Source organism: Aricia agestis, chromosome 1 (assembly GCF_905147365.1).
Source record: "Aricia agestis chromosome 1, ilAriAges1.1, whole genome shotgun sequence".
Lineage (NCBI taxonomy): Eukaryota > Metazoa > Arthropoda > Insecta > Lepidoptera > Lycaenidae > Aricia > Aricia agestis.
In genome coordinates this window covers 26,868,788-26,895,795 of record NC_056406.1, presented here as the reverse complement: position 1 = coordinate 26,895,795, position 27,008 = coordinate 26,868,788, and the positions used below count along the sequence as shown (strand labels likewise).

The 27,008-nt window shown below is 38.7% G+C and overlaps 4 protein-coding genes and 1 pseudogene across 10 annotated transcripts in view; 2 read left to right on the top strand and 3 right to left on the bottom strand.

Annotated features, from left to right (window-relative positions):
• Positions 1 to 3,138: 3,138 nt before the first annotated feature.
• LOC121733235 (anaphase-promoting complex subunit 13) lies at positions 3,139 to 3,858 on the top strand. Of its 3 annotated transcripts, none has more exons than XM_042123450.1 (3): positions 3,139 to 3,225; positions 3,392 to 3,643; positions 3,718 to 3,858. In XM_042123450.1, exon 2 carries the CDS (start codon positions 3,431 to 3,433, stop codon positions 3,641 to 3,643), a length of 213 nt encoding a protein of 70 aa, XP_041979384.1. In that variant the 5' UTR covers positions 3,139 to 3,225; positions 3,392 to 3,430; the 3' UTR covers positions 3,718 to 3,858. The 3 variants fall into 3 exon arrangements, with proteins under 3 accessions (XP_041979384.1, XP_041979368.1, XP_041979375.1); XM_042123434.1 differs by having other exon boundaries at positions 3,361 to 3,643; XM_042123441.1 differs by lacking the exon at positions 3,139 to 3,225 and having other exon boundaries at positions 3,354 to 3,643.
• LOC121733285 (rRNA-processing protein UTP23 homolog) lies at positions 3,233 to 4,347 on the top strand. Its single transcript, XM_042123505.1, has 2 exons — positions 3,233 to 3,368; positions 3,718 to 4,347. Exons 1-2 carry the CDS (start codon positions 3,249 to 3,251, stop codon positions 4,345 to 4,347), a joined length of 750 nt encoding a protein of 249 aa, XP_041979439.1. The 5' UTR covers positions 3,233 to 3,248.
• A 1-nt stretch (position 4,348) lies between these two features.
• On the bottom strand, positions 4,349 to 5,809 carry LOC121733249 (annotated as a pseudogene).
• Positions 5,810 to 6,585: 776 nt separating this feature from the next.
• LOC121733203 (pre-mRNA-splicing factor CWC22 homolog) lies at positions 6,586 to 11,444 on the bottom strand. 2 transcript variants are annotated; one of them, XM_042123392.1, is made up of 6 exons: positions 10,238 to 11,444; positions 9,473 to 10,130; positions 9,146 to 9,284; positions 8,398 to 8,509; positions 7,650 to 8,162; positions 6,586 to 7,604 (listed from the first exon to the last, which is right to left on the bottom strand). In XM_042123392.1, the coding sequence occupies exons 1-6, from the start codon at positions 11,271 to 11,273 to the stop codon at positions 6,673 to 6,675; spliced, it is 3,390 nt and encodes a 1,129-aa protein (XP_041979326.1). In that variant the 5' UTR covers positions 11,274 to 11,444; the 3' UTR covers positions 6,586 to 6,672. The 2 variants fall into 2 exon arrangements, with proteins under 2 accessions (XP_041979326.1, XP_041979317.1); XM_042123383.1 differs by having other exon boundaries at positions 6,586 to 8,162.
• An 8,935-nt stretch (positions 11,445 to 20,379) lies between these two features.
• The window catches only part of LOC121733217 (paramyosin), a 36,164-nt gene continuing 29,535 nt past the window's right edge, over positions 20,380 to 27,008 (bottom strand). For 2 of the 4 annotated variants that reach the window (XM_042123418.1, XM_042123413.1), the window contains exons 2-7: positions 25,391 to 25,557; positions 25,031 to 25,138; positions 24,612 to 24,836; positions 23,303 to 23,443; positions 22,203 to 22,343; positions 20,380 to 21,850 (exon numbers count right to left, since the gene is read on the bottom strand). In XM_042123418.1, the coding sequence (XP_041979352.1) occupies positions 21,776 to 21,850; positions 22,203 to 22,343; positions 23,303 to 23,443; positions 24,612 to 24,836; positions 25,031 to 25,138; positions 25,391 to 25,557 (857 nt within the window). In that variant the 3' untranslated portion in view covers positions 20,380 to 21,775. Of the gene's footprint in view, positions 21,851 to 22,202; positions 22,344 to 23,302; positions 23,444 to 24,611; positions 24,837 to 25,030; positions 25,139 to 25,390; positions 25,558 to 26,286; positions 26,365 to 27,008 lie in introns of all 4 variants that reach the window. The other 2 variants (XM_042123404.1, XM_042123424.1) reach the window with 2 other exon arrangements.

Below are 27,008 nucleotides of genomic sequence, written 5' to 3'. Positions count from 1 at the left end.
ATGTTCGTTTTTTTATATTCAACGATTACTCCGCCGTCTGTGAACCGATGTTCAAAATGTTTCTTTTGGCGTACCAAATTGGAATGATACTCTATCATCCCAATTTAGTACTATACTCACAAAAGTAGTGATCGCGACAGCGCGCTGCGGTTCGCGGCGCGCTGTCACGCGCGAGTGTGGATCGGCAGTCACTCATGCTTCGCAGGAATTTCGCGGCGCCGCGGCGTCGCGCACGGTTCGCGCGCGTGTGGGGATGCGGTCGGGGAACCAGCCGCGAAGTGCGCAAAATATGCGAACCGGATCCACACTCACGTTTCGTGGAAATTCCGCGGCGTCGTTCGCGGTTCGCGCGCGAGTGGGGATGGGGCCTTATGTAGCGCCGTTTATAAGGAACTGATTACTGAATGAACGAATTCTGTTGAATTTGATGCATCGCCGGATGCAATGTGTGAGTACGGACGATCTGAAGGTAAAAATATTTGCTAATGTCGCATGCGGGCGGGAACAGGGAAATAAGGAGAAGTGTTATGTAGCGCCGTTTATATGGAAACCTATGTCGCCGACTTCAATGACACTATATTGTCAGAATAGTGTCAACGGTACACGGTCTAGTGATGTCCGGTGTATCTACGGTGTCGATTAATTATTATTACGACGATATCGATGTATTTTGGTAGGTATTTAAATACTATTAAAAGAATTAAAGTGATAAATAATTAATATCACATAGTCTAACAAAAATAATTTAAAGGCCGAAAAAGGTTGAAATCATCCATGATTACGAAAAACTTTTACTATGGGACCAACTCAATTCGGCAAAATAATCAACTGTTTGACAAAATCGTAACTAGGCAATAGATAAACATTCATAATATTATATAATCAGATGTTAAGTTGAAAAAAGACAAATATGTCTGCGTAAACCACATTCAAATCAGATCAGTAGTTTTCGTGTGATGCTGGAACAAACATACAGACAGACAGACACAAAAAACTAGCCACAGTTTTGGCTTCTATAGCGATGTAGTAACATCCCCCGCTTATTATTTTTTGAATATCTTTAAGAAGAAAAAAAGGGACCCTATAAAGGGACTCTATTCCTAAGACTTCGATGTCTTATTGTCTGTCTCGGCTGTATATCTCCATAACCACTACTCTTCTGAAATTTTCACAGATTGTGTAATGTCGGCTGTACACTCTCGCCGAGAGCTCTCGGGCGAGAGTCTCGTGCGAGAGCCCCTTGCCCGAGTGCGATCATGTACATTCTCGCTTAGTTCAATTGCAGTTATGAACTCAGAGAAGATGGACCATTATTTTTCTCTATGCATCGAAAGATATCATTGTAATCCAAAGATCTATAATCATATTTAATTTTATTTCTCACAGATAATGACTGATAATGACGTTTATTATTGTTATTTTTCTGTTCTGCACTGTCTAGCGGCGCGACTAGTAGTGAAAAACGCGAGTGCACAGTAATGCGCTCGCTTTCCTCGCGAGACCCTTTGTCTCGGGCGCAAAATACCGACACCGGACCGAGAGGGTCCGAGACAGGCGAGACGAGGCGAGCGCACCCATTTACACTCTCGCACTCGGGCCGCCTCGCTGTGTCTCGGCGAGAGTGTACAGCCGACATAATGTGTATGTCTGTTACCGATAAAATAACAGATACTAAAACAAATTAAATTTAATATAGGGGGGGGGGGGGGGCTCCCACACAACAAACGTGATTTTTTTGCTATTTTTTGCTCGATATCAATAATGGCAACAGGTACTAGGTAGGCACTTGAAAAGTACAAAATACTCCATTGTATTTATACTTTAACAATTAATAGTAAAATTAAAATAAACTAAATAATTAAGGATCTTGCACAGGCCGTTGCGGCGGCTGCAACTCGAGCACATTGTTCGAAACACTCGCGGGATTATTTGTCGAACTACCGCCCGCGACATTTATGTCCGAATCGCGTACTCGCGTATCACTATTACTGCACATTATTAAGTTAGTCAGATAAAAAACTTACTGCGATAAATGTTCAAATTGTTCATTACGTGAGTAATGTGGCGGGAACGTTTACTCACGGAGCGGAAACGGATGTTTCCGCATGGGTCCAAATCATAAAGATATAATGCTACAGTACAGTACTATACGACAGTATATATGTAGCTAGGAATCATTTTTAGAAAATGTAATTTTATTCGTGCTTTATCGAATACCGAGCAAAGCTCGGTCAAATAGCTAGTAATAATTAACATCAAACACTATAGTACAGCGATGCTTTAAATAAACTGCTGTATCACTTTTAATTTGGGTTATAGAAGTTTGATGTTTACATAATGAGTAAAATTATTATTAGAATGAAAACAAAGTGACTATTGAAATGACATTGATTTTGTTATGATTATGTGTTGTCAAACAGATAACGAGGCAGATTAAGGTTACAATCTTTTAAATAAATGATCAGATTCTTCACCTTATATTTTTTAAATTCGATAAAAAAGTACATCACTAAACGTCAAGTCTACTAATTTCTATGTTGATTAAATATCGAAAATCAAGCCATGTTATATTCTATTCTATCACAAATCTTATTTATTGTCTAATTATTAACTAAATTAGCACATACGAAGTCAAGCCATCGGAAAGATAACAAAAATTTTAGTAAAAATATAAACGTACCGATCCAAGGACAAACTTTTTTAAATTTCTTAACTTTTTTGATAAAGAAGAAGAGAAGGACTATAAATTAATTAAAAAAAAGCAAATTGGTCGAAAAATTTGACCGATATATCAATATTTTTTTCGCGATATATCGAGACCGATATTGATATTTTTTCAAATATCGATGTATCGATATATCGTTATTTTCTTACAATATCGACATCCCTTTAATACGACACTTTGACAGTTTATGTACCAAATATATACTAGTAACCTGTGTTATGTACCTCGGAGCACAGATTACTAGTTTAAATTTGTAGACCTCGGAGAACCGGAACATAAAATGGCGGACCGGCCACACTATTTTGATTTGGTAGAGACCATTATGCCGCATCCACTTAAAAAAGTCAATGGATTAATCAGATGTCAAAACTCAAATCGCGGATCGCCGTGATTTTTATTTTGACTTGATACACATGTTTCTATTTTCCAAATAACTAGCTTGCTACATACATTAATCTGTGCAATTATCTCTGCAGAATATGAATAATTAGTATTTTTAGGTAAATAAAACTGAATTCTTACCATGAAGATTACAAGATATAAGAAAGTTCAAAAATATTTAAAGTTTTATTACAATAACTATGGATTCCATCAACCATACCAAGTTTTAATCGATGGCACCTTCTGTTTTTCAGCTTTCAAAGTAAGTCGTCTTGTTTTTTGCAGTCGTGTTTTGGTTACTGCTCGATTCAGTCGCTTAAAGCTATGGATAGTAAATATCGAAGGAACGGTCGGCTCATCGATATAGTCGACGAGGAATGGAGGGCCGAGCAGTTGCCTCATGAAGATATTCAAGTTCCATTAGAAGAACTACCAGATCCCGAGGCCGACAGTGCGGATTCTCATCTTACACTTAAAGAACAAAGTATGAGGTGGCAGGAAAATTTTCCAGAGCCTGCGAGCAGTAATCAAAACTAGGTATTTTGTTCTTTATTCTAAAATATTTATAATTTCCTATAGATTGCTTATGGATATACTATTTACTTTTACAGGAACATATTAATGTGAGAGACCAGATAACTAAGTACTTGAATGGTAAAGCAAAATTATTAACCACTCGATGCATTATCATAGAAACAGAAAAGATTGCCAAGAAGACTCATGGAGCTTTAACAATATTGAAACAATTTGGTATTCACGAATGTAATCACAAGGATCCTGTATCAGGATCTCAGTGTATATTGTCAATGGTGGGCAAGAAAAATGAAAATCACTACATATTAGCAACTCAAGATAGAGATTTACAAGAAAAACTTAGACTTAAACCAGGTATACCACTTTTGTATCTACATAACAAGTCTCCAACGCTGGAAAAGCCATCCAAAGCCAGCTACAATAAAGCTGGTCTCTCTATGGAGTCAAATAAATACATGTTCATAAGTGAAACACAAAATGAAGCTTTAAAAAACATAAAAAAAGCTATGGGAGTGGAAGAAAAATTAGAGGAACAAAAAATAATAGTCAAAAGGAAGAAACCTAAAAATCCTAATCCCTTATCATGTAAAAAGAAGAAAAAGAAATCAAACAGTGGCCAAAATACTAAAAACAAAGCAGTTCTTGATGGCAAAGTAAAGAAAAGAAAGAAAAATAAAATAATTAAAATAGTAGAAGCTTCAACATAAATAAATAATATTTTACTTAAAGTAAAAACATGTTTTATTTATCTTTTGGTACTTAATTGATACATTCTGATTATGTATAATTTTTTATTCAATTAAAAGGCCAAACCAATCTCAATCGATGCACACCAAATACAAGTATGTGTATCAAAGGTAGATTATTCATGTAAATGGTATGGAAGTGGGATAAAATATCATAACTTTCATCCGGAGAAAAGACTTCTTGTCCGTCTGGGGAGTCCTGCATAATTATACAAGTATTCTCAGTACTAAAAATCATCATGGTGTGGTTATCTTTTTACATAGAATACAAAAGTTTTAATTTCTCAGAGATAAGAGTTAACTCTTATCTCTGAGAAATCAAAACTTTAACAACAAAAAGCAATTAAGATCTAGCAAGATTGTTTTTTGTTGTTACAATAGCTTAAACCAGCCATACTCAACCTGAGGCTCGCCGGGATCAGAGGCCCGCGTTAGTTAACCCCTCGATCGAGGAAAGAAATCTAGGCAGACAATTTGTACAAATAATGTAATAACTTTACAATCTAACTATATTTTATGTTTTTGTAGAGAACATTATAATATTCAGTTAAATTTTCTATCTATCTAGCCATCATAATATAGTATTTAGCCATTTTAAAATTCACCCCTACCGGCAAAATAGTGCAGTTGTCGTGAAAGTTTTTCATTTTATCGCTAACTTTGAAAAAATTTATTGCTTTAACCATAAAACACTTTGATTGCGATTTGCAGGCTGTGCGCGTGTCCCGCGACATGACACCAAGACCAAAACGTGTTTGTGGCCCGTATAAAAAAAGGTTGAGTATGACTGGCATAAACAATGTTGTCTTATTTCAAGAATGTATAAGATTTATTACCTCTATAGTAAGACGAATCAGAACTTCTTTAAAATAATCCCAAATTTCTTTAGGCTGCCTCCAATCATTACTCTTCATGTAATTATGAGTAGAGATATAAATATTGAGTAGACATGTCAATTTAAAAGCAGTAAAGTCTTTCTGAGCTGCATAATCAATCGCCTCCAGGAAAAGCAATGCCAAAAAGTTATTTTCAGTCCTATGTGATTGGTTAACAATATCTTTTTTTACTAGGTACTCTGCTGATAAGACATCTTTGATTACGTGCATTATTAGTATAGGTGATATTAACAGAGGCTGGTAAAAATGGCATCTTACCTAATATTAATAACTGATTCTTGTTAGAGTCAAACTGTAATGTTTTTATTATGTTGACCACATCAGCGTCATTTAAAATGGAGTTTATAAGCAAGTGAGGTTTAAGATCAATAATAGGTTTCGTGAATGGAGGGAACTTGTGATCCTTTTTCATGCAATATAGAAGGAAGGGAGCCGAAATATTTGATGTTAACATTTCTTTATGTTTTTTTGAAAAGATTGGTAAGGACACACATTTTTGTCTCACATCAATTTTCTTCATGTTTTTAACAAAAAAAACATAGAGAAATGTAAGTACCGTACCGTATAGTTATTAGATAAACATACACCGGATAATGAAAAATTTCTTAACTTGTGTATTTCAAGTCTTGTCAAAAATATGATTGTCAATTTAACATTCAAACAAGTTAAGGGTTTTATGTAGGGCTTTACTGTATATAAGATTCTACCTCCATACAAGTACGCGTAATAGAGGTCAGTGAGGGCTTGGACAAAACATTAAAAACCAAAGTTAAAACTTAAAATTGTATTGAGCCCAATTGGCTATAATGTTAGGTACACTTAGTTCGAACACCTTTAAGATAGTATTCGATTCAAGACGACCGAGACCGGCAACCGGTCGCAGGTCGCGGGGCGACAGCTACCGACCGAGTCGTGCTACCTATATACCCATATGAAACACGTAAAAATTTCGTATTCGTGCGAAGAATACGCGGCACTTTTGTATCGGTCGCGCCACGGCACTGCCTTGTGAGCGACTGGGTCGCGCGACGCAAGTCGACGGCAGGCCACGCCCTGCGCCCACACGTCGCTCGACTCGGTCACTTGCATCGGTCAACACTTCCTATTAATTCATATTATAAAGCCGTGGGTCGCGGTCGCGGTCTCGAGTCGCGGTCGTCTTGATTCGAATGCTACCTTTAGACATAAAGGAATATATTATAGTGTCAAGAAAGTGAAGAAATTAAAAAGTGGCAACATTGTAGTGTCATCCCTTTCAAATCAATCAATTTCTTCACTTTTTTGACAGACTATAAATTTTATATAAATTATAATAATACACCTACAACATAATAGTTAAAGTATAAATTTGTTTACAAAGTTTTATTTACTATTGTATAATTTTTATGTTCTACTTTGTCCTATTAATTTTGTTTTCTGCTTTATTGCGACTTTCAATGTCAAAATTATCCCAATACCGACCAGAAAAATTCTTTTGTTCAGTGTCTGAGTCACTAGAATTTCTTTTTTTAGTTTTTTGAACTTTTTTCTTATTGTTCCTGTTATTAGTGTCTCTATTTGAATTTGAATCGCTATTTTCTGTACCAGTGTCACTATCGGAACTTGAATCACTCTCAGAACTTGTGTTGCTGCTGTCTGTGTCACTTTTTTGTTTTATTTTTTGTTTTTTATTCTTTCTTTTATCCTTACTTTTTGAATATTTTTCAACCTTTTGTTCCTCGTATTTTTTTCTATCGTAATCTTTTGGGCTTTCATGTTCTAACATATCTCTGTGTATTTTTTTGTCTTGTCTTGCTTCATCATTGTTTTCTCTTATTTCTCTAGCTTCTTTTTTACTATCTTTCCGCTGTCGTAATGCTTCTGTTCTGCTTCTTTCCTCATTTTCTCTTTCTCTTCTTCGCATGCTTTCGCTTTTATCTACTTTTCTGCGAGTTGTATCTTCCGTTTCTTCCATTCTTTTTGGTACATTATATGTTTCTCTGTTCTTTTCTGGTTCATGTCTACGCCTGGAATCATCATCGCGTCGGCGTCTAGTACCATTTTCATCATCCCGCCTTTGTCTACTGTGATCGTCGTCATTACGTCTTCGCCTAAAATGATCATCATCATCTTGCTTACGTCTAATATCAATTTCTTCATCCTGCCCACGTCGTGTATTATTCGCACTATCCTGTCTTCGTCTGGCATCATTTTCATCATCCCGCTTACGTCGCGTATCTTTGCCATCATCCCGTTCACGCCTGGCATTATTGTCATCATCTCGTCTACGTCTGTTATCATTATCATCATCTCGTTTACGTGTGTCATTTTCTTCATCCCGCCTTCGCATATTATTTTCGTCCCGACTACGTCTTGAATCATCCTTTGTACGTCGCGTTTCATCTTCGCTGTCATTTTTATGTCTCGTTTCATTGTCTTCGTAATTTCTTCTATGCCTCTGTTCATGATTTGTCTCATGTCTATTTCTATCTTTTCTGTTTGATTCTTCCTCATCTCTTTCTTTTCTTCTTCCACTTTCTTTATCTCTTGATCTAGTATCACCTTCATTACATTTATTTCTATCGTCATATCTTTCTCTTCTCTCCTTATCTACACTTCTGTCTCGTTTTTCCCGGTCTTTACGACCGTCTCCATTACTTTTTTGGTATTTATTCCTTCTACTATTTTCATGCTCCCTTTCATTGAGCCTAAAGCTTTCAGACCTATTTGGTTCCGCGCGTTTTGCACCTTGGCCGTATGTGTCATAAAAACCATCATGACCCCACCTCTTTGCTGATATATTGGATCCCGCTTCTTCTGGTTCTGGAGTCTGGGGCTTCTTTGCATTATCTTTTTTTCCCTTCTTACCTTTAGTTTTTTTTCCACTTTGCTCTTCTGTGTCTGAAATTCATATGAAAAATGTTAATGATGTATACCAATACCAAAATGTATTTAAATAACAATATTCAAACATGTAATTAGATATTCAATGTTCCTTTATAATGAGATGGTATTAGAAAATTCACAATTCAAGACATTGTTAACAAAATTTAACATAATTTAAAACAACATAATCTGCTAATTAAATGATCACATTTAATAAAAAAAAAAACAAAATATGTATAGTGGCTCTCACCACTCGAGTCACTGGAGGAAGAATCAGAGCTGCTACTACTACTAGAGCTGGAACTGGAATCTGAACTTGTCTCGCTGTCTATATTGATTTCTGTGACTGGTGGTGGAACATTCTGAAAAATGTTTAGTCTTATTTACTTTGCAGTTTTGTTATGTGTAAAATGACTTAGGTACTTAGATAATTTTATTGAAACACATAATAATTTTATTGAAACACATAATAAATTATTTTTTAAGGCAAGTGAACAAGTGTTAATTGTGTTACAAAAAAGTATTTTTATTAAGGCGAGAATAAACCCCAATTTCTTATTCCGCGACTTCCTTGGTAATAACGAAGTTTTAAAAAATATGAGGTATAAAGCACAATATTTAAAATACCTTAAACCTTAAACATTTTAATAAAACTTAATACTTTGGCTGTAATTAATTTACAAACTCACCTCCGATAAAAATCTATTTCATAGAAATATAAGTATTAACTAGGATAATTATACATTTTATTTGAATAAATTGTTAGTAAATCTATATTAAAAATTCTTTAACCGAACAATTTTGTTTCTTAATGTTTATTTCCAAAGATATTTAAAAAAAAAAACATGAAAAATAGAGAAAATCCGCTCGAGAGACTTCAGTTTTATGCTAAGCTAAAATGAATCTTATTGCGATGCGTATACGCTTGGTCTTTGGTTGTGTGCAAAGTTATTGTTTTGGATTGAGATTAATCCCCGCCTTAAATGTGGAATGTATACCTTGGGCATTTGTTTGAGATGCTCACGAAGCTCATCAGTCAAACCACCAAGACCAATGGAAGTGAAGAAATTGATGGAGAAACGAGTATTCTTTGGATTGTCTCTTGGGAATACCCCAGAGAAAGCCCCTTGCAATGTCCTGAAATAAATAAAAATATGTTACTTTTTAATATACTTATTAAAAATTTTAAAAAATATCACAAGCAAAATTCTGAAGAGATGGTTCACTTGATCATTTTATATTTGAAAAACCTTAAAGAATAACCTGGGTAAAATATAATAATAGGAAAAGTGAAATTTGATGAGTGAACCCCAAAAAGAACTTACGGGTCCTTGAGACGGTCATTTAGCTTTTTCAAGCCCATGTACTCGGCTAGCTCTTGAAACAGAATCTTAATGTAAATTCTACTAGAACTTGTAGTGTCCTCCTCATTCAGCTTGACACACTCCAGCACTTCCCAGCTGATAGAGTCAGTGAACAGGAGATGAGCAAAGAATTTGCTCACATTCCTAAGCCTATTTGTATCTAATCTATGTGCAGTAGCATAGGAATCTTTGAATATCTCTTCAAATGGACCTATGTAAATTCTGTTGATGTTACAGAACCTCTGGGCTAGAAGACCATAGAACTTCTCGTATGTCCTCTGTTCTGCGCAGCAATCTAGGAACATGTGGCAGAGTTCAATTTCCTGTCCAGGTTTCAGCTGCATTTTCATCAGTTTATGAGCACACTCCTCAAAGTCCAAACTGGAATTTATTGTGAGGTAGATGGTTCTACGTAGTGCCACCAAGTTGGTTTCAGTTTTGTCTATGATAGTCACATCTTTCTTTTCCTCGTCGTCCTCCTCATCTTCGGACTCATCACTCCCCGATCCATCGGAGCCATCCTCCTCTCCTGACTCTGCATCAGTCCCGAGTATTTCCTTGCTGAGGGTCTTATATTTCTGCTCATTTTCTTCATATTTGTCATCAAATTTAAAAACATCTGTAAAGAAAAATTAAATGCATTAGAAAACCCTAATTACATAAATGCCATTCTTTATATTGAATAACTTCCTAAGGTTTAAAATAAAAAACAAGACATGATCTTACTCAGAATATCCTGTGAATCCGTAGCATCGTCCAGTGTAAGAAGGTGTGTGAACTGCTCCTCTTCTGGCACCAGCTCCAACTCCTCTATAACGGCGGGGTGGTCCTTGAACCCGTCTTTCCAAACTTGGAACATAACTTCTATCATGTACTGAACTCTTTTATCCAGCTGCCCCTCATGTAGAATATTTCTAAGCATTTCAAATATAGCATTACAACCTTTTGAAGAGACTTCTGTTAATTTCTGTCCGCATTCCTTTAAGAAGGCTATTGCAACTTCGACTGAATCATCAGTAGGTGTCTCCACAAGTAGTGTCAGTAACTCCAAGGCCAAAATTTCGTGTGCAACTTTTTGATTTACGAGATGAGCAATGAAAGAAGCTGACGAAATACAGGTAGCCTTGTCGTTGCGTTTGAAACCTCTTTTAAATTGAATCACCAGCCTTTTTAGTAGGAGCTCTCCAATATTCGGAAAACGCGAATTAACGGCGGAGACGAGAGCCGCGTATACATTAGTGAACGTAGGCGACGCAGCTTGGGCCTGTATGACTGACCGACAGAGTAAACCGCGACCTCGCACTATGTTTTCTTTTAGAAGCTCTTTTATAATGATGCCGATATTACCGACATTGATCTTGTTGATGTGTCCGTGAATCGACTTTTTCAGAGCTTCCCAGGCGAGTCTCTGATATGCGACTGACGACTTATCGGTTATTTGTGCTTGCATCATCCGGAGACGTGCAGGAGGAATGTAAGCACCTCCAGTCCGTGTGTTGAGCATGTCAGTCTCTTTTGCCTTTCTGACGGGTGGATCTGGCTTAGTTTCAGCATCTTTTACATGTGTACGTTTTTGCTTTTCGTCGTTTCTAGCTGGCGACTTCGAATGTCTACGCTTGGATCGGTTCTCGTTTCGGTTTTCTTTGGGTGTCCTAGATCTTGATCGACGTCTTTTGGATCTTCTATCCCTATGCTTTTCCTCAGATGCTTCGTTATCGCTGTATTTATCATCTTTTATACGTTTGCTAGACCTGTACTCCATTTTTGGTTATTAAAAAAATTGGCTTACACAAAAACAATGTTAAGTTATATTATTACACGAGCAATAAGTAAAGATATTCTATAATTTTATTTACAAAATTATCATCCTAATAATTTTTACACATGTGAATAATCAAACAACAGTCAACAAGCTACAACACCGCCATTTTGCAATTTGCTGCGTTTGACACAATGAAGGAAACAGAAGTCAATGGTTTGACAGCTGCCATTTGCCAACGTGACAAATGTCATGTCATTCTTTATGACATGCGCATTTTTTTTCTCGATTTAGCCTTTAGTGGGCTGCATCAAAGGCTGCATAGTACAACCATTACATAGACATAAGACAATCTCTTTTTGATCCGCTGAGTTGTTGAATGATGATGATGAACAATGAAAGCGAGACCGCACTTTGGACCGCAGAGCGCACTAATACTATAATGAAACCTACCGGCTACCCCTACTTTTGGTCTAATAATACTACGCGGCACCTCATGAGTCACGGTACAATATGTCGTATGAGGTAACGTACAGTCTGTCAAAAAAGTCATGAAATTAAAAAGTGGTAACATCGTAGTGTCATCCCTTTCAAATCAATTAATAATAATAATACCTATGGACGCTTCACACCACGTCAGTCTGGCCCCGTGCTAAGTACCTAAAGGACTTGTGTTACAGGTACCAGACAACGGAAATATATTTAATACTTTTATACTATACATATATTTAAGATTTTTATTATATCATACACATATTTAATACACATCCAGACCCGGGAACATTGAAAACTTTTTGTTCCGTCGTTGGGATTCGAACCCGCGACCCCCGGCTTGAGCTACCAACGCGCTCACCATTGAGCCACAGAGGTCGTCTGGACTCTGGAATCTAAGAAAAAAGGGATGACACTACGATGTTGCCACTTTTTAATTTCATGACTTTTTTGACAGACTGCTTACAGATGAACGGCACGTGTCGGCGGCACGCGTCCGCGTCAGCGGCAGTCGACGGCAGACGACGGCACATGTCGGCGGCAGTCGACAGTTGTGACGTAGCGCGTAAAGGTAAGCGTCCACAGGTCGGTATCGTAGGTACGCAATGGACGTCTCGCATCAAACGGATTTTTTTTTACAGTACGTCCACTGTATCGGCAGCGTACGGATTACCGACTAGCCAGTATGTTTATCTTCAAATTAGTCCAAACAAAGTTCCTAAGTCAAAATTTCTATTTTTGACTATTCCATCCACACCCCCCCTTTTGAGCATTCATTTACTAGGCTAGTGGGTAAATTGTACGCTGCCGATTCAGCGGGCAAACTGTGAAAAAATTATCCATTTGATGCGAGACGTCCGTTGCGTATGATACCGACCTGTAAGAGGATCCCAAAAGGATAAGACATAAAGATTAGAATATTGTAATCTTAGTTGTTTCAGAGTTTTTTGAGTTGATCCTACACGAGTGGATCGTGTATATTATCCCACAAGCATTCGTGCTCTCTATTAAGTTGTATAAATTTTAAAGTATCTCCTTAACCTTTAGTTTTGCCGCAGAAATTCCAAACAGATATACACCGTACAAACGTTCGCCAGTGACTGGCTAAGTGGCTAGATGCGTCTGCACTCTGCACAATAATAATATGTCCGCAACGCTGGCGCGGGGGTCGAGGGGTATGCGGGCGGAGGTCACTGGCTAGAAAAATCGACAGGCGCTCTATTCGCGCCAGTCAGCGACCAAATAGCCTCTAGACGCCTAAGGCAAGGCGAATACTTTCAGAATGTAAGACTTATAGGTCTTACTTTAGATAATGACAGCAAAATCTGTCTTAGTATCGACCACATCCGTGACCCGTGTACATCTCGTACGTTTCATACAAAATATTTTTTTACTGTCAAGAATCAATTTATTCAGAGCTCAAATTACATATGGCTGCGTTCCAGAAGACGTTAATTTTAACCAAAACGCTCAAAACGTCCCCTTCTGCCGTTCCCTTTGGCGACCGGGGTCGTTTAGATCGCGGCTATGACGTCACTCATGACGTCATCATTTTCGCTCAAAACGACCCTTGACCCCCGCGATCCAGATGAGGTAAAAACGCTAACGCTCAAGACCGTAGTTTTTCCCGTTCCACTAGCTTGTGAGCGTCAGTGATACAAACCCAAGTGGAACGGATTATGGATCGTTTTGAGCGTTTTGAGAAAAGTTTAAAAAAAGAACTAAGTATATTTTTTTTATACATAAGTACTTACATTGGACAGAACTTGGATATTACGATCCTTTTCTTCACGTCGTAAATAAAAGTACATAGTTGTTTATACTTAGTTACATTTATTTTACAAATAAAATACATATTATAATATTTGTTTCGTTTTTAGTATTACATTTTTTTTACTGAAGTAATCATATTTTAATATAGTTAAACTTTTATTTTATTTCAGTTTTCACATTGAATCATATTATAATAACAAAACCACATGCTTTGAATATTGATTATTGACTATTGTCACATAAACGTTAGGTAACAATACGGCGTAATGCTAAGTCAACAGGTACAGGAGAGATGAAAATAAGAAATCATTTGACCTTTTATTTAAAATAATTTCTTTTCCAATCAAAATATTTTATTAAATGTTATTTAATATAATATGTATTTCAATTAAAATATTATTTGTAATGAAATAATATAAAGTTTTTTTGTCTCTACTCTCTCCTGAAAACTTTCCGAACATGGCTTTCGCGATTATAGTTACGTTAAAATTAAAAAAAAAACTAGAACGACCACTTTGACCCATCTTCGTCAAGGGTCGTTTTGAGCGAAAATGATGACGTCATGAGTGACGTCATAGCCGTGATCTAAACGACCCCGGTCGCCAAAGGGAACGGCAGAAGGGGACGTTTTGAGCGTTTTGGTTAAAATTAACGTCTTCTGGAACGCAGCCGACGAAGATGGGTCAAAGTGGTCGTTCTAGTTTTTTTTTTTAATTTTAACGTAACTATAATCGCGAAAGCCATGTTCGGAAAGTTTTCAGGAGAGAGTAGAGACAAAAAAACTTTATATTATTTCATTACAAATAATATTTTAATTGAAATACATATTATATTAAATAACATTTAATAAAATATTTTGATTGGAAAAGAAATTGTTTTAAATAAAAGGTCAAATGATTTCTTATTTTTATCTCTCCTGTACCTGTTGACTTAGCATTACGTACCGCGTAATGCTAAGTCAACAGGTACACCTAACGTTTATGTGACAATAGTCAATAATCAATATTCAAAGCATGTGGTTTTGTTATTATAATATGATTCCATGTGAAAACTGAAATAAAATAAAAGTTTAACTATATTAAAATATGATTACTTCAGTAAAAAAAATGTAATACTAAAAACGAAACAAATATTATAATATGTATTTTATTTGTAAAATAAATGTAACTAAGTATAAACAACTATGTACTTTTATTTACGACGTGAAGAAAAGGATCGTAATATCCAAGTTCTGTTCAATGTAAGTACTTATGTATAAAAAAAATATACTTAGTTCTTTTTTTAAACTTTTCTCAAAACGATCCATAATCCGTTCCACTTGGGTTTGTATCACTGACGCTCACATGCTAGTGGAACGGGAAAAACTACGGTCTTTCCCGTTCCACTAGCATGTGAGCGTCAGTGATACAAACCCAAGCGTTAGCGTTTTTACCTCATCTGGAACGCGGGGATGGTGTCTGAATCCATGACGAAAGCATTTGACATAAGTCATATCCCTTTCTATCAAATACAAATTAGTAATGCTTATCCTTTCTTCCGTTATCGTTACGCGTCCCTAGTGATGTGATACCAACTATCTTTCAGAGGTATATTTTTTTTAATCGAAAATCGAAACAAAGCGTGATATGCTCAAGTCATTTTGAGTAGGACTGTTGTTAAACAACTGATTAATGATTATAATTTATAGCAATAAAAATTGTCGACGATTACTGAGCTCTGCAGTATCAACAGTACTATCCATCTACTACTACTATCTACCCATCACAAAACGTTGTTTTTTGTCGGCGTTGCGAAGTAATCATGAAATCTTATCTTGAAAGCATAAAGAAAGTAACCAAGTGAAGATTTTTAGTCACTAAAACTTCAAGCAGTTTTAATGGGGAACAACTATTTTTAGAAATAAATTTCCATTAATTTCATTGTGACTTAGAAATCATGTGGCGGAATTAGCAATCTATACTAATATTATAAATGCGAAAGTATCTCTGTCTGTCTGTCTGTCTGTCTTGCTTTCACGCCAAAACTACTGAACCGATTGCAATGAAATTTTGTATACAGTTATTCTAGAGTCTGAGAAAGGACATAGGCTACATTTTGATGTGGGAAAATATCTTATTTCCATGAAAATACCGATGAAAATGAATTCGTATTGCGCGTGGCCAGCGCTCATCCCGGGGGTCCTGGGTTCGGGTCCCGCAGGCGGAACAAAAAGTTTTCAATGTTCCTGGGTCTTGGATGTGTATTAAAATAAAATTTCAAAAATCTTAAACATATTTTATGTATAATATTATAAAAAATCCAGAAATATATCGATGCAATGAACATTTTAGTTCTAATACGATTCAACAGATGGCGTTTTATTTTTTACTTTATTGTAACACTAGCTGTTGCCCGCGACTTCGTCCGCGTGGACTTTAGTTTATAGCGCGCGGTGTCAACAAAATGTGTGTCAAATTTAAAAACTTTTTAAAACCCTGGTAAGTGGTACCCCTCTTAGGGCCGCGCTACACCGGAATGGCAGCACTGAAAGTGCTCGCCTCGCATGGCAGCTCCATTCCGGTGTAGCGCGGCCCTTAATTAATCAAAATACCCAAAAACAGCTATGCAGTGTGCACATAATCTATACTAATATTATAAATGCGAAAGTATCTCTGTCTGTCAGTCTCGCTTTCACGCCAAACGCCAAAAGTATCTCTGTCTGTCTGTCTGTCAGTCTCGCTTTCACGCCAAACGCCAAAAGTATCTCTGTCTGTCTGTCTGTCAGTCTCGCTTTCACGCCAAACGCCAAAACTTCCGAACCGATTGTAATGAAATTTTGTATACAGATAGTCTAAAGCCTGAGAAAGGACATAGGCTACTTTTTTACTGGAAAAAAGGGTTGTAAGGGGGTGAAAATGCGTAAATTTGTTCAAATTAAGTTAGTTCCAACAATTCATAATAGATGGCGCCGTGCGTCTTCTACATCGCGCTGACGCTTGCTCAAAAGTCTTTCTATAAGACGTGGTATCATCTTTTTAAGTTTCGATTTTTTTCGATTGTTATATCATGGTTATATCTATTCTACGGTATTAAATAACTCAGTACTTTATCTGTGCAGTGACGTAACCTTAAATCTATCAATGATAAATAGTTTATGGGTAAAGTTGTGTAATTGGAGGGCTAAATAAGCTTTAAAATTTGGCATAAAATATAAAGTTTAATATAAAAAAATGAAATACTTATTGTGTGCACACTGCACAGCTGTATTGATTTAAGGGGTACCAGGGTTTTTTTATAAAAGTCTGTCTTGCTTTCACGCCAAAACTACTGAACCGATTGCAATGAAATTTTGTATACAGTTATTCTAGAGTCTGAGAAAGGACATAGGCTACATTTTGATGTGGGAAAATATCTTATTTCCATGAAAATATCGATGAAAATGAATTCGCATTGCGCGTGGCCAGCGCTCATCTCATGCACAGCTGTATTGATTTAAGGGGTACCAGGGTTTTTTTATAAAAGCTTTTGACACCAATTTTGTTGACATCGCGCGCTATAAACTGAAGTCCACGCGGACGAAGTCGCGGGCAACAGCTAGTCTATACTAATAATAAATATAAAGCTGAAGTGTTTGTTTGTTGTTTGAACGCGCTGATCTCAGAAACTGCTGGACCGATTTGAATTTTTTTTTCAGTATTAATCAAGGAAAGCTTTATTATATATCCTATGTAGCCTATATTATATTATCACGCTAAGACCAATTATAGGAGCGGAGCACCAATGAAGAATGTTTAAAAATCGGGTGATTTTTCCTATTGTGCTGCGTAAACGATAAAAGTTTCGCAAAAATCATATAATATCACAGAATTTTTGCCCTTTGAAAGTTTAAATAATCGGCCAAGTGCGAGTCGGACTCGCGCACGAAGGGTTCCGTACCGTTATAAATCGAAAATAAGGAAAAAATTGTGTTTTTTGTATGGGAGACCCCCTTGACTTTTTTTTTAATGAAATAAGGGGGCAAACGAGCAAACGGGTCACCTGATGGAAAGCAACCTCCGTCGCCCATGGACACTCGCAGCATCAGAAGAGCTGCAAGGTCGTTGCCGGCCTTTTAAGAGGGAATAGGATAATAGGGGAGGGTAGGGAAGGGCAGGGAATAGGGGAAGGGCAGGGAATAGGGGAAGGTAGGGAAGGGAAGGGAATAGGGTAGGGGATTGGGCCTCCGGTAAACTCACTCACACAGCGAAACACAGCGCAAGTGCTGTTTCACGCCGGTTTTCTGTGAGAACGTGGTATTTCTCCGGTCGAGACGGCCCATTCGTGCCGAAGCATGGCTCTCCCGCGTATTATTATTTAATATTAAATTACACATATTATTGAGCATTTTGTGAAAATTTCAATAGTCTATTATGTTGCCATTTTGGATTACGAGCCAAAAAGATCAAAAAAATAATGTTTGTTGTATGGGAGCCCCCCTTAAATATTAACTTTATTTAGTTTTTAGTATTTGTTGTTATAGCGGCACCAGAAATACATAATCTGTGAAAATTTCAGAAGTCTAGCTATAGTGGTTCTTGAGTTACAGCCTGGAGACAGACAGACAGACGGACAGACATCCAAGTCTCAGTAATAGGGTCCCGTTTTTACCCTTTGAGTACGGAACCCTAAAAAAGTATAAGTACTTATATAATTTGTAAAAAAAGTATATTTTTAAATATAGGTAAGTATAGGTACTTTTTTTATAATCCGAAGACGTTTTTGTATATCTTAAGAAGCTTGCCACAATTAATAACCTTTTTTATGCTAAACAAAGGTTGGCAGCTTTTATTTGCATCTCTGTTTTATTGTTTACGTTGTAAGAAGTGTAACAAGGAGAGAAACAATATAAGCTGGCTTATATTGTTTATTTATATTAGGTCGTATTATGACACCGATTTTGGGCGCTTGACAGACGAGAGGTAAGTCTTTTCTTCATTCTATACTTTAAAATAAAATATAAATATGTACTGGTTTTTTTTATTTCTTTTGACAAGCGCTTCTCGTACTTCCCATCACTAGTTCTGATTTATGACATGCCGTGAATTTGAATTGGCCAATCGTAATGCATTTCTTCCCTCTCCCCCCGCGTCGCTTACCTCAGCACATTGACACAATAATTTGCTAAGAGAAATCAAAACATTAGGCGTCTATTGGGTTATGTGGTCGCTGGCGCCAGTACTGGCAGCTAACGTTGGCCTGGCTTGAAAAACTGTTCACACGTGGCATTAACCAAGCCAATACTGGCTGCCAGTCTTATTGGCAGCCAGTATATTTGGCTGTGTATAAACTATACTTACCTATAGTTGATACACAGCCAATACTGGCTGCCAGTATTGGCTTGGTAAATGCCACGTGTGGACAGTTTTTCAAGCCAAGCCAACGTTAGCTGCCAGTACTAGCGAGAATAGAGCGCCGAGAATAGAGCTAGGGAATATTATTATGGGAAATAATAAAACAAGATAAAATGCCGCTCAGTATAAAAAATACATTTGCCAAATATTGAAAAAAATGCAGGACGTAATGTTCACACTCAAACAGTTATTAGGTCGCTTAAATATTATGATGCTGCTCATTTTGAATAATTTTAAGTAAGTAACTCAAATAAAGAATTTGTAAATTGCTGTTCTGCTAATTTCTCGTCACTCACAGTCAGTCGCTCAAATAGTACCTAATTATATAACCCAAATTTAGTAATTTTGACACTAAAAACTGTAATTTACAGTCACTAGATTAAATACTACCCTATTATTATTGAGTAGACGCATCTAGCCTGTCACTGGCGAACGTTTGTACGGCGTGAATGCGATGGCCTCGTCCACGCCTCGTCTAAACAACATTGGCCAGGCTAATACAGGACAGGCTTCTACATGACTGGCGCCAAAATTATTGGCTCTGTGTAAACTATACTTATAGATTTATTTAGAATAAAACCATTTAATTACTAAAGAATAAGATCAAATCGTCAAGTCGTTGACTGTAGAGGACAACTCGTGGAGTCGTTAACTGTAAATTAATGGTTCCATTCAATGAATTCGCTAGTCATTAGCCGCGTACTGACCAAGCGAGCAGCCTCGCGAGGCAGTTGCTCGGTCGGTCAGGACGTGCCTCGTCCGAGGCAAACGCATGCGTTGCCGCGTCTGAGCGTGCCGCGGCCCGCGGCCCGAGCCGAGCGTTTTAGGTTTTTGTCGATGCTCAAAGGCGCCTCTCACTCAAGACGGGAGTGTTTTGCCTCGCTCACTCAAGACGGAAGTGTTTTGCCTCGCTTATTCGTTGCGTGTTAGGATTTATGCGTCATGAATAAAGAACAGTGTCTTAAACTAATACAACTATATGGTGAATATAGACGACTTTGGGATGCGAAATGTCCTGATTACACAAATAGAGGACGAAGGGAAGAGAAGAAGAAGAAGAAGGCATGGAGAAAATTAAGCCAGGAAATGAACCTTCCAATAGCTGAATTATTAAAAAGGCAGTGGCGAGTGGCGACAGCTTTCCGAATGTGCGGCTTCATTGTTGTCTCAGGCAAACTATACGCACGCGCGGTCTCTATTCGACATCAAGTTAAACTGAGCGTCGATGCTGGCTCGGCCTTACGATGGCTCGCCTTGCCGCGCGAGGCAGCTTCGGATTAGAAAAATACAGACCGAGGCCGCCTCGCGCGGCATGCGTACCGCGGCAAATGTCCGAGGCTGCTCGCTTGGTCAGTAGTCAGTACGCGGCTATTGAATCAAATAGCAGATTCAACCAGACGACTGCGACATAATATGTATATATTAAGCCTTAAGGGATCGTTCTAAGGAACTGGGAAACAAATAAAAAATAACTATAATATTTATGACTTTATTTAATACGACAATGAAACTACAAAAAGTTGCCTGCACTTCAAACAGCAATTCTTAAATACCTCACGAACCGAAGCACTTAAAATATTAAAATCAACGCATATTATAACATCAAAGGAATTATTATATATATAGAACATAATGAACATAAAATAACACATTAAAACTATCCGAAAAGCTTATATCGGCAACGCTAAACGCGATACGCGATCCGATCCCGCCTCGCGGACTACCGCGACATTGGTCAGAGTCAAGCACTTACACCTAGCTCCCGGTCCCGTACATAGACAAGCAGGCAAGCGCCCCGCAAGCAGATACACCGCTCTATACGTATATACAAATATATTCCGAGTATAAACCATCTACGGGTGATATCCGACTGACGTATATCACTAGAGCGAAAACATCACAGAAGCTCGTGTCCAACACATACGCGGTCCAGCGCATCGACTTTTAAAAAAATATAAAACGCTATGAAAGGCAGTTTTTACGTTATGCGATAACATCCGTGTCTAGTCGACGTGGAGGCACTTCCGATACCGCGGACTACATCGTGCTCGTTGAGATCATGGGTAAAGCGTTCCGACTAGAGGGTCCACCGAAAGTTTTCGAGTTACGACACGACGACTCCGATTAAGTATAATGAGAGAAAAGGTAGTTTGTACAACGAATAGACGATTATCTAGGAGTAAAACTCGATACCGCGAAAATATACCGCGGCTGATAACACTAGAATATCTCGCGACACGAATTGAGTAGTTTTATCAGTACAAATCCTGTCGACAATCGTATGTGAATAAATCTACTGAGTAGGCAGTCACCGAGCGCGGGATGACGGTGCTGCGGAACGAGGTGGCGCCGGTGTCGACCCTCGCCGCGCCCCGCCCCCGCCGCCGACCCCGCGCCCCGCCCCCGCTCTCACCCATACCGTACAAATCAATCGTTAAAATACGTTACAGTCTATAGCGTGATGAGTGACGATTATGAAAATAACTTAAATTTAGATTACATACCACTAAAATACTGTTGCGTTAGTAAACGTTAAAAATAATGATATAATATTTCTATAGCTAACCTCCCGAATCGCGCACCGGCAGACGTAAACACACGGCCGGGATTCCTCGAGCCTCCCCGCGATCCGATTCGAGGAATCCCGAGCCCCGTCCGACGTTCGGTAGTAAAGTATTAGACTATGTAAATGCGAATTCAGATTACGAAACGACCGACGCCCGACGCTCTAGTAGGCCACGGTGACAGCGATGTCGCGAACGAAACGAATGATGGGGCCCGGAGGCCCCGCCCTACGCCCTCGTACTAAGATATGACCTTAAATATAGCGTCTCGCGGTGTGATGGCGCTAAGCTGCGGTGCGGGGCGCGCCTAGCCCTGTGCGGGCGCGGCGTCGCACTCGGCGCGCGCGCTCTTGTTCTGCCGCACAAGCTCCGCGCGCCGCTCCTGTCGGGGAAACTCCACGGTCAATGCTTATACAGAAACAGCTGGGTAGGCACGTCTCGGTGCGATACAATTAAGAAATTATACCAATAGGATGCTTTCTCTTAAAAAAATATTTTTTTGTTAAACTCAAGGCAAAAGAAAAGAGACAACGTGGGAAAGAGAAAGTACCGCTGTCTCATTTACTATCAAAATACGAAATGAGACACCACTATTTTGAAAAATGTTACTGACTCTGTCTGACATATCTGCCAGGAATAAGACATATGTATAGAAATTGAAAATATATTATATAATCTATATTCTATATCATCTATTTGTGCGAGCGATGATTCAAGTATTAGTGGCAACAAACCTCCTTCTTAACGAAGTCTAGTTTCTTCTGTATCTCCTTCTCTCGGTTGATCTCGGCTGTGGTGAGTTTGGTCTCGATGTCCTTGGAGATCTCCTCCATCTTGGCGGTGACGACGGACCGAACCTCCGCGAGCTTCACGCTCTGCCCCACCCATACACAACAATGGATGATAAAACAAAATGGCGACATACGAGCTTGGACCACGGAAGTTATTCTTTTCCCCTTACTCATAAAAATACTTACAAAATAGATACGCTACACACTGTTTTGTCCTTGTCTATCAAGAGTCTTTTCCAACAGACAATGACAAAATATTGTATAGCTTATGCATTGCTAAAATATTTTCATCAGTAAGAGGATCGATGTTTCTAATAGCTATTTGAAATTTGAATTAATGGTCCAAACACATTAAAATAAATTAAAATAAAATTGTAATATCCAATGACAAAAAATAACATGACAATGAGTCAATGAATCTAAATGTTTTAAAAACAATAAAAAATAAAATTCAATGATGACACTAAACTTGCAGTAGCGATGAATCGAATTGCTGTATACACTATACAACACTAATACACCAACTACTCAATAACTTGTGATAAGCTTACCTTACCTTGGAGTTAAATAATATATTATCGTCATAGGGCTGCTGCTTCTGTACTGTGGATGGCTATGTTGTTTGACTGCCAGGCTGCTGCTGCTGTACTAAAGACGCTGTGCTGCTTACAACGGGCCTGCTGCGACACAGTCGGCGCTGTGCTGCTTACAGTTGGCGCGGTGCTGCTTTGTCAGCTGCTTACTGTATTGCCAGAGTATTGCTTACAACTAGCCTGCTGCTACACTGTCGGCCCACTGCTTGCAGCCGGATAACTGCTGCTACTTACTATTGTTCTATCCAGCCGCTGCTGTAGGCCTGCTATGAAACCGTTTTGAGACTCAAACAAACGAACGAGAATGCAGCGTCCTGCTCTAACGGCGTCATTACACGTTTGTTAGAGTAAGACGCGGCATTCTCGTACGATTGTTTGAGTCTTAAAATAGTTTCGTGGTACGGCCCCTGTTGTCAACGTTTTGCTGATATACCGGCGCGGTGTACTCACATGACTGCGCAGCTTTTCCTTCTGCTCCTGTTCGAGCTGCAGGCGGCGATCGGCGGCCTGCTGCAGCTTGTCTTGGATGGCGCTCTCCAGCTGCTGGAACCGCTCCTGGTTGCCGGCGCGCACCTTGCGCACTTGTTCCTCCTGAAAATTTTAAATACACTCTTAGGGCCTATTGTTCAGAATTGTTTATGTTTATAGTTTGTGCGTTTTATGATGATATGCGTGACACATTATAATTGACGATAGTAGGGAAGTTACCTAACAAAAATTAATCGATAGTTTAAAAATATCGAATCCCTTCGTAAAGGAATTGCAATCGAAATTATCGATTTCGTACTGACATTTCAGTGGTGCCGGCGATTTAAGATGGCCGCCCTTTTTTATCGATTTGATTTCGATTCAACAGAGTCAATCTCTATTGACATAAGTTCCGTTTCATGCATATGACATTTTTCAAATGTTTTCGTAACAATAATTTTATACTCCTATTTCACAGTTAATATTTATAATTTTTATTAATAAGTTAGCATTTAGCATCTTTTCATTTTTATTCATTTACAATTATAGGAAACATTTGTTTTTGTAGATGGAATATAATTTATTACATTTTGATTTTTTTTTGTTTCCTTGTAAAAAAAACCCGTAGCAAGGAACATGAAAACTGTCACCCATATCATCTTAGAACGCACAAACTATAGTAACTTATAGTGAGCGTGTTTTGGTAGTAGCTTGAACAACTGACAGCAATATCAGTCGTAAAATCAACAATAATAATTAATTAATTTATGTCAGGTTGATTTATGATTTTCGTGGCGATTCGGAAACTACCGCTCTATAGGTGCAACACCAGGCGCTTTAACGCAAAAACACTAATTCCTGTCTTCAACAAGAAACTATCAGAATTAGTGCTCACCTTAGGTAGGAACCAATTAAGAATTCTTACCAGAAGCCTAACTGGGCACTGAAAGCTCAACAAACACCTAAACAGAATGGGTAATTTGTAGCATAACGACTTGCAGATTCTGTTAGGAGGATGAGACACCTAATCACCTTCTCCTCGACTGTCCTGCTCTACCACAGAGCAGGAACAGGCACCTCGGTCGCCACAAACTATACTCATCCACAGAGGAAATTCGTGGCACCAACCCCAACCATATCATTCAATTTATGAGCAGTATTGGGTTGGGGATGATACTCGATCGGGGATGATGGTCGCAATGACGTCAGGGCTACATCGACCTGCCTTCTTTAACACAAAAAAAGACACCTGTATAAAATCACAACGGCCTTAAAATATATGTATACTGACATGGTCGCGCAGCCGCTCGAGCATCTTCTTGATGTTCTCGTCGCGCTTGTCGGCGGCGGTGGTCATCTTGTCCTCGATGGCGCGGTACACGTCCGCGGTCTGCGCCTCCAGCGCCAGCCGCGTCTTCTCCACGCCCTCCAGGTGGTCCTTCAGCCGCGCGCGCAGCTCGCCGATGTACGCCTCGCGCTTCTCCGAGTGCGTCTCCATCTTCGCTTCGAGCGCCTCCTGAGTAACGATTATAATTTTGTTAGTAAACATGTCATCGAATGCGTGCGATGAATATTGATTATCTGAATATTTTGCTTCAATATTCTGTCCACCATAATCCACCGATCATGCTGCTAACATAAAATTGACATAAGTCGAGCAGTAGGTCGTAGGTCCGTCAACTGCCTAGGAATCAATTTCCTCGATGGTACCTTGGTGGCGTTGATGAAGCTGTTGGTCTGTTCGCTGCGGATGCGCGACGCGTCCTCGATCTTCGCCATCTTCTGGGCGATCGCCGCCATTTTGCTAGCCTCGAGACTCTGGAATGCGGGAAAGTTAGTTTAAGTTAAAATTAAATTAACCATTCATTAAAAATTTATTAAGATGATAGGTTTGATGGTTTGTTTGCACCGAGTTAATACTCTGAAACTTTGAATTTTCAGCATTAGGCGATTTTGGTGTTCGGCTAATGTCAAAGATGTAGTAGGAGAACCATATACTTAGGTTACTTTTTATCGCAACTTTAGCACCGCTGTCGCATAACATAATAGTGTAGTGTCTATGTGACTCACTCGTCTCCTCTCCTCAGCGGCTTTCAGTTTCTCCTGTATTTCCTCGACGGAGGGCGTTTTCTCAGGGGAGTCGGCGCGGCGCGGTGCGGGCACGCCCACCGGCTCCGCCAGGATCACCTCGTACGCCAGACCGCCCTTCGACATCTCCTGGCACCGGATCTCGGTGGCTGGGGATGGATGGTGGAATAAGTTATAACCGTCGTAGATAAAGCGAGCTGCTTTTAAACAAAAAAGTAATCAAGACTAGTTCTAACCTAAACTATGAGGAATGTGAAAAGTAAAAGCATATGGCAGTGTTGAAAAATGTAAGCTTGGCGCTTGCTAAAAACAATGTAAGTAAGCTGTCAAATACAAACAAAACGGTAATGAATCTAATTCGTTGGTTGCGCGACAAGCAAAAACATAATGATCCAAAATCGAAATACAAAGAGGGAAAAGTGGATGTCAAACAGTTTCAAGATTATCCAAAATTGATCGCACGTTAACCATAAATAGTGTAATAAAGCTACTTGACATTCATTTCCTCAAAGTAAAGTAAAAAATCAATCAATTCAGCCGAAAAGAAAACACAGAACTTCAAACTTCAAAGAAATTATTTAAATTATATTTTAGCGCTTTACAAAATCAATTGTTATCAAAATGTATTTCGCAGGTTGCGATTTGCGAATTAGCTCGTAGTGGGGTAACGTCGTGAAATATCGCCGTTCAATTACACCGGCCCGGCCGGGGGCAGACGGGGTTCCCGACAGGGGTGACTCATCCAACTTCAGGGCTTCATTACTTTTTCAGGAAAACAACGGCGAATTGCGACGTAATTCTATGACTCAACAAAACAATAACAAAGAGTGCCCGAAAATAAAAAAGTCAAAAGCGACACACTACTACGGCTCACTCACTGATAAATTTGACTTTCTTCGGCTGCTTCGTCCTCGGTTTGCCGAGCGGTTTCTTGGTTGGTATCGTGCGTCGGTGTGCTAGCGAAACAGAAGACGAGTTAAACTTTGATTACCGAACGCTCGTCTGGCAAAATCCCGCTGGCTTGGTTCCTTTGTAAATCGATCGCGCGAGTGTTCGCGAATCTTTAGAATTCGATTCACATGATGTATAGTCTCACATTATCTCGACATAAAAGATTGAAAACAAAAGAAACCAGAATAAGGTCGGAACTCGGAAGGCATTATCTTGAACACTGAGATGAACATGTTTTTGTAGAGCGAGAAAAGTTGGGCGACACGTCGACAACAATGACATTGTTTTAGACCACGCGCACGTCAGCCCGCAGTAACCCTAAGTTTTGTCTCGATCTTGAACTAAAGCCTTTACTTACTTTAATACAAAAGTGCTTAGTACAAAAAACCTTACCTAAGTCTCAAGTTTTTTAAGCACTTTTGCTGTTTGCAATAGTGACAAGTAATATCGATGAAACGTAAAAAGCTAATTATCCATTGTAAATCGGTTATTTCGTCTTATCGTTTTACAGAAATAAGAAGCCTTCTTCCTTATTAGATCGGTGAGGTGCCAATGAAGCCTTCACCTTAACATATTCCGAGCACAGGGCATAAGGCACAAATAATAAATTCCACGAGGGTCGTTTAATCCAAAAGTCATTACTGCGGGC

Bases quoted from the DNA above. Each gene is read 5' to 3' on its own strand.
- LOC121733203 (XM_042123383.1), bottom strand. From the start codon at position 11,273: ATGGAGTACAGGTCTAGCAAACGTATAAAAGATGATAAATACAGCGAT. The intron at 10,131-10,237 runs GTAAGATCATGT...TTTTCTTTACAG, and splicing joins GGATTCACAGGATATTCTGA to ATGTTTTTAAATTTGATGAC. The intron at 9,285-9,472 runs GTAAGTTCTTTT...TATTTATTTCAG, and splicing joins AATGACCGTCTCAAGGACCC to GACATTGCAAGGGGCTTTCT.
- LOC121733285 (XM_042123505.1), top strand. From the start codon at position 3,249: ATGAAGATTACAAGATATAAGAAAGTTCAAAAATATTTAAAGTTTTAT. The intron at 3,369-3,717 runs GTAAGTCGTCTT...TTACTTTTACAG, and splicing joins TCTGTTTTTCAGCTTTCAAA to GAACATATTAATGTGAGAGA.
- LOC121733235 (XM_042123450.1), top strand. From the start codon at position 3,431: ATGGATAGTAAATATCGAAGGAACGGTCGGCTCATCGATATAGTCGAC.